Source organism: Sinohyriopsis cumingii, unplaced genomic scaffold, assembly GCF_028554795.1.
Source record: "Sinohyriopsis cumingii isolate HCF-2022 unplaced genomic scaffold, ASM2855479v2 utg003301l, whole genome shotgun sequence".
Lineage (NCBI taxonomy): Eukaryota > Metazoa > Mollusca > Bivalvia > Unionida > Unionidae > Sinohyriopsis > Sinohyriopsis cumingii.
This window is the reverse complement of record NW_028316451.1, coordinates 87,095-98,881: the sequence shown is the minus strand read 5'-3', so window position 1 is coordinate 98,881 and position 11,787 is coordinate 87,095. Positions and strand designations below refer to the sequence as shown.

Here is an 11,787-nt window from a genome sequence, read left to right as displayed (position 1 = left end):
CACGTTGAGATAGCACAATTAATGGCGGGAGCTGATTTAAAAAAAAGCCACAAAGTAAACATACCAAGCCATTTATACTGAGATTAAATGTTCTATGAAATGTTCTAGTTGTTTAAAGTAGCACATTTATGACTGACAATTAAGAACTTCTAATTCCCCTACGATTCTTTGGAAGAACAGTTTCAACTATGTTAACTAATAATGCGCTTCGTGAATTCTGCATAATGATTTGTTTGCATTTGTAAGCAAAATTGCAAAGACAAAACAATTAATACCATAACAAGCATAATAGAATGGTCAGAAAGGAAAGAAGCAACCTGTCTAGCCCCCTTTCTCATCCAACTTAATACATTTCCAATATTGTACGTACACATACTGAATTTCTAAACAACAATTATAGCATTTTTGTTTGTAAGATTTTAAAGTAATTTACAGCAAGATCGTTTCTTATTGTTGATTGTGTGCAGTATTCATTGAAATAATCATTAAAAATATTGAGTATTTCAGTATTTTTAAACTGTTGTTATCTGAACATTAGAAGGACTCATTTTTGGGAAAGACTATGACAGATAAAACAAAACTCTACATGGATATAAGGTTCTCGATTCTACGACTTCTCCAATTAGTGTGGCGCAAAATACATTTTTGCTCATAAACAGCCTAAAAAGCACATACAGAATCTATGACTGGAACTGCGCGTGTATGGCTTGTTTTTAAATCAACATATATATGACTGGAATTTATATCCTTATATCGCCAGCTAAGAAAATGTAGAATAAGAAAACTAAAAATTCACACCCACGCGCGCGCAGACACCCACTCACACCCATATATATATATATATATATATATATATATATATATATATATATATATATATATATATATATATATAAAATAGTAAAGGCAAGGTAGGCAAAGTAAAGTGTTTTTTTAGGTAGGTGGGGTGCACAACGCAAATTCGTAATTTTGTATGCCACTCAAATATTTTGAAAATCCTACCTTGCCTAAGAGATTAATTACTATCATCTTTCCACCATGGTTGCATTATAACAAGAGCGTTCGTTCCAAAGTAATCCAGAAGAATTCACTATTGAAATAATATCATCAAAATTAAGACTGATTTAGGGTTAACTTGGGTATACACTGTGGTTTAGTAGGTGAATATTTAAATCCAAAATGTTTTAAGAAAAATAATTAACACTGCTGTCTTTCTGAATTTAAAGCATATATAAATTCTTTATTCAAACTTTTTTTTTGATTTTCGTCTACGTTAGTAAAGTTCAAAATTCCCGCCAAACGAAGTATACAATCCAAAATAACTTAAATATGGTCACATACACAACTATACACCAAAAAAAAAGCTGTCATTTATTTTAAGTAATGAATTTGTAAATAAAGAAAGAATGTTGTATAAAAAAAAGTAGTCAGATTATCACACGATATTGCGTGAAATATGCCACGATAGGGTATCATATCCTAGGATAAATTGAATGTTGAACATTTGGATCTGACACCGATTGAATCCCACAACTCTTATTCAATATGGCGGTGAAAGATGTAAACAAATAGATAGTAACACACCTTTTACGTTTGTTTCCTCTTTAAATGGTAATGGTTAATTATGAAATAGATTCATCCTATTTGTTTATAATCAGGTAGTTATAAGTCAATAAGACGGATGAATATTTGCATGAAATGTAACAACATATTATAGGAGCTCACGTTCGGAGTAAAGACGAAAACGGTTGTTAACGGGATGGTCAGGAAGGTCGGAAGTAGGGTCTTTTAAACAAAGTCAGCCTTGTCAACCAAACTTTTTCATTTGAACAGAAAATATTGGGTAAAATTAGGACCGAAAACTTCCAAGATACTGACAGAAAGCCTGTTTTTCGATCTATTTTAGAGCGCTAAAATGCAACATATTGACGTATTTTTACTTAAAGATATCGACTTGAACGTTTACAATTTGTCAAAACAGTTTAATATTAAGTATTCTCATTGTCATAGATTTTAATGTGTTGAAACGCGATGGTAGTCGAAGCATGATGAAGTGGGTTCAGGTCGGAATATGTTTCTTGAATGAAACGAAACGTTACTTACTGTTCACTGGTTCCAATGCTGTCTACTGTAGTCCAATCTCTCAGCTGAAGCACAGATACACTATTTATTATTTCACTACATCAAAGAAATGTACTTTTTTTATTATGGCTATGGGGAATAAAGCACACCAAAATGGCAATGTTTGATAAAATGATTAGATACTTTTGTTTCATTAAAAATATAACGGCCTTGTTGAAACTTACATTGGTATTCCTCAGCCACCATTGCATGGCAACCAACTGAAATGTATGTCAAAGGAACATAAAAATGCATTCGTCTGCTAGTGTCAGATTTTGAGTTGATCACGATAAAAACTAAGTATATCAGTAACTCTTAAATATGTGGATCACTGTTGATATTTATTGCCAAGTATGTTATAATCCAGAAAATTTCACCTCTTATTTTCCTGTCAGTAGAGTTGGAAACACGCTACACAAGGCAGTTGTTCAGGCAGTAAGACCCATCACCCCCCAGAAAAAAATGTCGGGTGATATGTCTTACGTCATAGGACTATATCAGTTCATGTTTCAGATGTTCCATGCACATTTGAAATTAGGCCAATAGATCGGACCCACCTTTTATGATACTGACTGGCATTTAGGCGCTGATTTCATTTTGTCTTTTATACCTGCAAACATATGCAGACAATTATGCTGACTGTCATTTAGGTGCATGATTTTGCCTATTCTTTTCAAACCTGCAAAAATCTGCAGACAATCTTGTCTGCACACATCATTGTACATTTTATACACTTACCAGTATTTCTCATGGCAGTTGAGCTTCCATCAGCTGAAGGTTTTTTTTTGGCGATATGTATATAATATTTCTGGATCAGATCCTCTGTTTGGTGACTTGTAAATCTATGTGGAATAGCACAACCCTATGTACTGTGGCCATTTTCAATTTCATGCCAGATGTGGCTATTATCAAATACCAGTAAGAGTAAACTGTACGTAGGTGTGTTCCAGAAAGATTTGCATGCAACAAAATTGCATATTTTAATAAACAGGTTACATAAGACCACATATCATCTATCAGTATCAACACAGATTTGGGGGGTTGATTTATCAGACTAGTATGAAATGACATTATTTGATTCTTGTCAAAACATGCACTTAAAGTAGGGCCATATCAGTGAACACACTTGGAATGATGCATAAAACGTAGGCAAGAAAGTGATACATGTTTGAAAAACAACCAATTTATCGAACATGGCATTTGGGAAATGACTTAGTATTTATAAAGCTGTTAAATTTTCAGTTCAGGAAGGCAGATTGGCGCTGTGAAAGGAGCGGAGGGACACAGTTGGGGTAGAAGAGTAGGTCTTTTGAGTGGCTTGGCATGCCTCTTTTTCTTTTAACATGAATATTTAAATATATCCATCATATATCCATTACTTTACTTGAACTTTAGTACCATTTTTCATTCATATTAATTGATTTTATTGTGTCGGATGATAAACATGCTGCAATGTAAATACTAACAAGGGAGTACAACAAAGTTTACATGGTTCACTGTCTTTCAGGGGAGCAAAAAATGTTACTAAATCCAGAATGTTAATGTTCTTCTAGCATCACCAAAATATGCACTGTAATGTAATTTTTTACTTTCCCTTTCAGGATGTATCCAGTACCACAGCAAAACTATACAATTATTTCCTTATTCGTCTAAGAAAAATATGGGTATATCATATACTAAGCCTTAAGTTTCAAATGCTACTGAAAGCTGTAGCAACTCAAGTCTGTTGACATTGCGTATAATAGCTGAAATTATTTTCCTGATTGTTTAATTTGGGACCTAAAGCACATGCCATTGAAATAATTGTATCCTGTTCAACTAAATCTGGAGTTTGATAATGGTCCTATACCCAGCTCACAAAATTTAGGCACATTTTTCTTTAAGAATGTTTTTTTCGTGATAAACATACTGCCCTACATTTAAAATAATTGACAGGACTGCTTAGTGGAACTACAGTATCATTAGAGAAATTATGTGTTTGTCCTGAACATTTAAAAAAATGTTAAGTTCATTTTGTTCTTACTTTCATTGCAGGATTTAATACTGAATCCATTCCTACAGCATGAGCCAAACAGAAGCACATAAACCATTGATACAGCATAAGTCAGCTTGAAGCACACCAGTCATTCATGCAACACAAATCACCCTGAAGCACACAAGCAATTCATACAGCATGAGTCAACCTGAACCATACAAGCCATTTGTGACACATTATGTGTCAGATGAAATAGGTATGGGAAAATGTTTACATTATTTCACCATACATGTATGAAGAAAGATTTTTTTTTCTCGTTTTGTCTCTAACTAACTACATCATTGTTTTCAGGCCATAAAATCATTGGCAGCACCATCAATGTTTAGATTGTATGTTCTTACCTGTAATGAAAGAAAACCTGCATTGGTAGACCACTTTTTGTGGTTTCCTTAGAGAGGTTTTATTGTATTACTGCTATATATGTTTAGTATTTCAATACTGAACACATTAAAATGAACAGTAATTACTGTTATCTTTGATATAATGCACATTATTGTACTCTTCTTAAGAGGGTCTCAAGGGAGAATAGTCCTTGACTAAATGAGTATTGATATTATTATTACTATTATTATTACTATTATTATTATACAGTCAAGCCTGGTTATCTTGATTAAGTCAGGGATGTAAAAAAGTTGTTTCATAACTGGGTCCAGAGATATCAGAGTTTAGTTTACAAATCTACTCTAAAGCACCAAACATGAGGGGTTTTGTTTCTCAAAACAATTGGCATTTCTAATGCACAATAAAAATAATAATTAGTCATGCCAGGTTGCCAGAAAAAAGATCGGAGGTCTTTTAAATGAGATTGAGTAATAAGTCACAAACTTTTTATAACACTTAAGTTACTGTAAAAATGTCAGTGGTTTAAAGTTGTTTTTATTCCCCAGTGAATAACCTCATCCCTTTGGTAGCCTCAGCAATGCAACAGTTTTCTCATGCTGACCAAAATCTAGGCCAATTTAAGTACATGTACATGTAGGATTGTACTTTTTTAAAAGTATTTTCTTTTGTTGATGTTGACTTTAACTAGCAGAAAAATGTAGCTGACCAAAATTGTGTATGAAAATCAGTACTTTTGTTGATCATTAGAGGTTCCTTTACACCGGGATGCCAGTTTTTACCAATAAAATTTTCCTCTGTCCCGAAAAAAAAGATGAGTTTGTTGGTATTTGTGTACCGGCAAACTTTAAAATGTGTTTAAAGTCTTTAAAGTTAACTGTGTAAACACCAAAGTATGCAAGAAGCTGACTTATTTTGTTTGTACAGTTGTAGTCCCATAACCCTACTGACTTTTGTCATTGACCTTCAGCAACAACACAGTGCCAGAAGGAGAGTCGGCATATCACTTTCATGGATTACAGGGCATTGATATTCGATTCAAAATAATACAGATGAAAACTCTCCTCTTTGTTTCATAGATGTTACTCTTATCAGTCACTTTCTGCTTTGTTCCATTTGTGTTGAATCATCTGTGATCATGGCACAGCGATGGACAACTTCATTGTTTTAACAAATACAGGGCACTATGCATTTTTAAAAATACCAATTTTGCTTTTATTTATTCTTGTTCAAAACAAATTGGTCACCACATCTTTGTTGGGGAGGAGTACCAGATTGGTCTGAAATTTCATGGTTTCTGTTTATAATGATTGTAAGTCACATAATCTAGACTATAGCTTGTTCCACAAAGCATCGACTTAACAAGGGTTGAGATAAGCAGGGAAAAATGAGCATACCAGAGATTGATTTCTTTGGGACTGGACCAAAACATACATGGGTTCTGCAGATAACCAAGGTTGAGATAAGTAGGTTTGACTGTATGTATGAAAGTCTTTTTTTTTGTGGTTGTAATTGCATGATTTAAATACTATGCACAAAGGTTTCTGAAATTGTAAATACCCAAAGACAGGAAATCATTTTTTTAACCTCAAGCATATCTATGGATGGGTCAGATCATGTTACCTTTATCCATCCGGCCATGTCACATATTTTCCATCTTTTGCTAAAAAAAATTTCACTCTGAATGACTTCATGGGTTGAAATCAGATTGGTATTTGGCTTTGCATTAGGAAATTCAGTTTCTGACAAAATTTATGCAGGATCCACACTGGACTCAAATTTTTGGGTGAAGCGATATCTCTTCTTCATAAAATTGAGACAAAATGATGGAGAAAATAGGGAGAATTGAGAGTAGAGAAATCAAACTGTATGATCTTTTCAGTAGTCATAGAACATATCCATTTTACTCAATTTTTGAACCAAACAAAAAAAAACCAAAAGAAGTACTTATTAAAATATATGTTGAATAGAATTTTTTTTTAAAGGCTCTAATGGTCATATACCAGAAGAGTTTATGGGATGCATTTGTTCATCATCTGTTGTTCCTTATCTATATTTCAACTAATCATATGCCAAGAGAGTTTTTGGGATGGTATGTTATAAATTATTTGTTGCCTGTCTGTTGTCTGTCATCTGTCCATCCATTAACACAAATTTGTTATCACTTCTACAACACTTGGAGGATTGTCATGAAACTTTACAAACACACATCCCATGGTCTTATTGGTCCTACATGAAAATGCTGCTGCTCACACATCCAGTATGGTTGCCATAGTGGCTGTCATGAAAATCTTGTTATTGATAATTCATATCAAATGGAGTTTCCATATAAAGACTTCTTACGATATCTGGTTGGTCATAAATGACAATTGTGCCAATCTGACATCTAATATGGCTGCCAGGGAAGCAGTCTTGAAAATCTTATTGCTACACCAAGATCAAAATGGGATTTTCACTATAAGACTATGTTATATCTTGTTGGTCCTAAATAAAAATGGTTCAGAAGCCATAATGAAAATCTTGTTATCACTACTGCTCATCTTGTGATATCTAGTTGAATCTAAATGAAAATGGTGCCAATCTGAAATCCAGTATGACCACCATGACAACCATCTCGAAAATGTTGGATCACAACCTCCTGAACAGAAAGTCATATTTAATTGGAGTTTGAAGCAGAATACTTCTTATGATATCAAGCTAGTGTTAAATAAAAATGATATTGAGCTTGTGCTAAATCAAAATGATATTGAGCTAGTGCTAAATAAAAATGATATTGAGCTAGTGCTAACTAAAAATGATATCAAATAGTGCTAAATAAAAATGATACTGAGCTAGTGCTAAATAAAAATGATATTGAGCTAGTGCTAAATAAAAATGATATTGAGTTAGTACTAAATAAAAATGATGCTGATCTGATTCACTACAATTGCCATGGTGAAAAATATTGTTATCACTACTTCTGAATGGATGGTCATACCAATATGGGGTCTTTCGTGACAAAAATTATTATGCTGTCTAGATGGTCCTAAATGAAAACAGTGCTGACTTAATGTTCAGTATGGCCACAATGTATCCATCTTGAAAATAATTATTGCTACTCCTCCTGAACAGAAAGTTATATTGATACAAGGTTTTCACTAGGAGACATTCAATGAAAATGGTACAAATCTGATATCTAATATGGTGACAGTGCTATTTGTCTTGAACAGAAAGTGATAAAGAAATGGAGTTTGCACCAGAAGAATTCATATGATGTTTGTTAGTTCCAGAGAAAGTCGTGCTGTTCGATGCTTAACATGGCTGACACAGTGGCCATCTTAAACATCGTGTTGTACTTGTAATTCCTCTTGTGGGTATATGGGAGAAATAACAAAAGTTATGTCTCTCTGGGTTATTGTACTTTAATCAGACTTGATGATGACTAAATCAATCACCAGAAGAAGAAGAAGTCCAGTGCCATGTAGCATTCTGATGTACAATAGTTATTTTGTTCGATACCATTTAAAAAGTATTGACCGTTCCAGTGGCCTAGTGGTTAGAGCATCTGCCTCGGATGCGGGAGGTCATGGGTTCGATCCCTGGTCAAGTCATACCAAGACTTTCAAAAAATGGCACTAACAGCAGCCTTGCTTGGTGCTCAGCATTAAGAGGTTAGTCTTAGGACTGGTCAGACTGGTGTTAGGATAATGTGACTGGGTGGGACATCATGCTACATGTTTGCAGCATGATGCCTCAGTGCTAGGCATTACTATAAACTACCACACAACAGACATCGTAGCGATATGACTGAAATTTTTTTAAAGCTATGTTAAAAATCCAAATCGCACACACACACTCACACAAAGTATTGAATAACTTATTGCACCCAGAAATGTTGAAGTTGACTCCTGGAATGACATTGGAGGAGTGAACAATGGAACAGGGAACTTGTTAATAGAAATCAGCAGTTACATGTTAGGCACATGCAATGCAAGCAACTCACATACTACTCACTCACTGTATGTACCACAGATCATGTATATGGACATTTTTTGGACATCACTGTACTGAATATGTAACACCAAAATACTAAACACACTAAAGCAATAACAAACACTGGTTTACATAATCACTGAAAGACATTTTGTATATCCAGTTGATCCCAAATAAAAATGGTGCTAATCTATTGTTAAATATGACCACCATGGTGGCTGTCTTGAAAATTTTGTTATCACTTCTCTGCCTGAACAAAAAGTCATATTTACTTGTGGTTTTCAATAAAAGACTTGTTATTATAGTTGGTTGTCCTAAATAAAACTGGTGCCACTTGCACATCTGATATGACTTGCAATGCTCTCTTCTGGATTGGTGCTACTTGCACATATCATATGACTTGCAATGTTCTCTTCTAGACTGGTGCCACCTGTACATCTGATATGATTTGCAATGCTCTCTTCTACACTGGTGCCACCTGCACATCTGATATGACTTGAAGTGCTCTCTTCTAGACTGGTGTCACTTGCACATCTCATTTGACTTGCAATGCTCTATTCTAGACTAGTGCCACTTGCTCATCTCATATGACTTGCACTGCTCTCTTCTAGACTGGTGCCACTTGCACATCTCATATGACTTGCAATGCTCTCTTCTAGACTGGTGCCACTTGCACATCTGATATGAATTGCAATGATCTCTTCTACACTGGTGCCACCGGCACATCTGATATGACTTGAAGTGCTCTCTTCTAGACTGGAGTCACTTGCACATCTCATATGACTTGCAATGCTCTATTCTAGACTAGTGCCACTTACTCATCTCATATGACTTACAATGCTCTCTTCTAGACTGGTGCCACTTGCACATCTGATATGACTAGCAATGCTCTATTCTAGACTGGTGCCACTTGCACATCTGATATGACTTGCAGTGCTCTCTTCTAGACTGATGCCACTTTGACATGTCATATGACTTGCAATACTCTGTTCTAGACTGGTGCCACTTTGACATCTCATACGACTTGCAATGCTCTTTGCTAGACTGATGCCACTTGCACATCTCATATGACATGCAATGATCTGTTCTAGACTGGTGCCACTTGCACATCTCATATGACTTGCAATGCTCTCTTCTAGTCTGGTACCACTTACATATCTCATGATACTTGCAATGCTCTCTTCTAGACTGGTGCCACTTACACATCTCATGTGACTTGCAATGATCTCCTCTAGACTGGTGCCACTTTCACATCTCATGTTCTTTTAATTTTCTCTTCTAGACTGGTGCCACTTGTACATCTGATATGAATTGCAATGCTCTCTTTTAGACTGGTGCCACTTGCAGATCTCATATGCCTTGCAATGCTCTCTTTAGAGAGTTATTTTTACTGCAACTGTTTATAAATACATCATCATATCAACATGTAATATTTCCTAAAGCTACTTATGAATGCTGGTCATCAATAAAAATTGGTGCCACTGAGACATCCAATGTGCCCATCACAGTGGCCATTTTGAAAATCTTGGTAGTTTGCAAATCATGCATACATATTCACGATAAATAAAATTTAAGGAAAATGTTGAAACCAGAACATGAGAAAAAGTAGTTTTTGTGAATTAGAGCTTTATTTTCCAAGTCTGGCAAGCACATCCTCTTGCAAACAAACTCCAAGCAGGTTTAGGGTGTTTAATCAATAATGATGTAATATATAATATATAATAATACAATTTGTCAGAGTAAACTTTGATAGTGCTGGTGAACTGTGGAAATGTATTTTCAAGATGTTGACATACTTGCCATAACATGGTGCAGTCTGATTAAAATCAGATTGCACTGTCCTTCATGAAGTAGAGATCTGATTTTAATCAAATAGTAACATGGCATGTCATAATAAAACATTATTTTTTTTACTCCTGAACCCCGCTTAAATGGTCATGTTTTGAAAAAACACAATTTTCATTAATCTTCAAGTGGCCGAGTGGTCTAAAGCACTCTCCGTTACGGATCACTGCCATCTCACCTCTGTCTGTGTGGGTTCGAGTCTCAGATTTAGCCAATGTGGGTATGTGAGAAAGCTTGCTAGTAGCTTCTCGAGGGTCGGTGGTTCTTTCCGGGGATTTTCCGGGTTCTTCCTCCACCATTAATACTGGCCGCCATGTATAGCTTATTGTGTGCTGAAAAATGGCGTTAAACCCTACAACAGCAACAATTAATCTTCAAAAAAAGAAAAAGAAAAACAAACAAATAAACACTGTTTTCACTATATGTCCATTACATAAATGGTAATAAGTAATGATTGGAGTTGATGTAAAAGTATCCATTGGGCAGTTTAAATAGTGGTAATTAAGAGGCAAAGAGGTCTGGTATAAATCACAATTTCACATATTGCATAACTGGCAGACAATAGCTAGTGAGGTGTGTTTGAAGGCTGCAGTGTGTGAGCCCATTGTGCTGATTTGCATAGGTATGATTAGGGTGTGTTCAACAATCCATTATAGGTAAATCAAAGAAATGCTGGATGCAAAAATTATTTTGTAATATTTGCTATGAATGAAAATGTTTAAGCCTTGTGTATTATAAGTTTTTGACAAGTTTGTGAACAGTGGCAACATTTCTTTGAAGTATAATTGTTTCAATTGTCAGAATAGTGTGCAAGTGTTGATTCATTTTTGAAGCCAGTTTAGTGAAGCAATTAGCTATCAATAGTATCAGCAAATCCCAACAAAAATAAATTTCAGAACTGGTTGACGGAGTAACATGGGGGAGTGGCAATTAATTCTTTTCACATACTGCAAACAGCACATCAATAGACGTCAACTCAGTTCTGACCTTAAGATTTACTTAGAGAATCCATTAGAGAAATTTGAACACCAGGACCATCCAGTCTCTAGTGAGTGTAGTAATGAACACTAATGACACTTGCATTACATTCAAAAGCACCTTGTTGAATGTATCTTTTAATTGTAGCAATTGTAATATTGTGTGACAAATATATCAGGGCTTGTGATTTTTTAAAAGTCACCATACCTAAGTGTGTGTCTGAAATATTTTTTCTTTGAGCACTGGCCACTTTTATCAATAATAGCAAAAGCTTTAAAGAACTACTCTGAAACTGTTGAAAAGAATTTAAAGTTTGTATAAGTGATGATAGAAGGCTTGTAACTTTGTACAGCTGATGCTTGTCTGCCATTACTATAAATAGAAAAACCTTGAAAAATTTTTACCAAAGTTGCCCAACAGAATTTAATCATATTTAACAGAAAACATCCTGGAATGAAGACCTATCAATTTTATACAGACGATGCTGATCTGCCATT

At 34.8% G+C, this 11,787-nt stretch overlaps 1 protein-coding gene across 1 annotated transcript in view; it reads left to right on the top strand.

The window, feature by feature from the left end:
• The first annotated feature begins 1,519 nt into the window (after positions 1–1,519).
• The window catches only part of LOC149769746 (coiled-coil domain-containing protein 148-like), a 62,757-nt gene continuing 52,489 nt past the window's right edge, over positions 1,520–11,787 (top strand). Inside the window, exons 1-2 of the mRNA XM_089949776.1 lie at positions 1,520–1,611; positions 4,156–4,352. Coding sequence (XP_089805902.1) covers positions 4,295–4,352 — 58 coding nt within the window. The 5' untranslated portion in view covers positions 1,520–1,611; positions 4,156–4,294. The remainder of the gene's footprint in view (positions 1,612–4,155; positions 4,353–11,787) is intronic.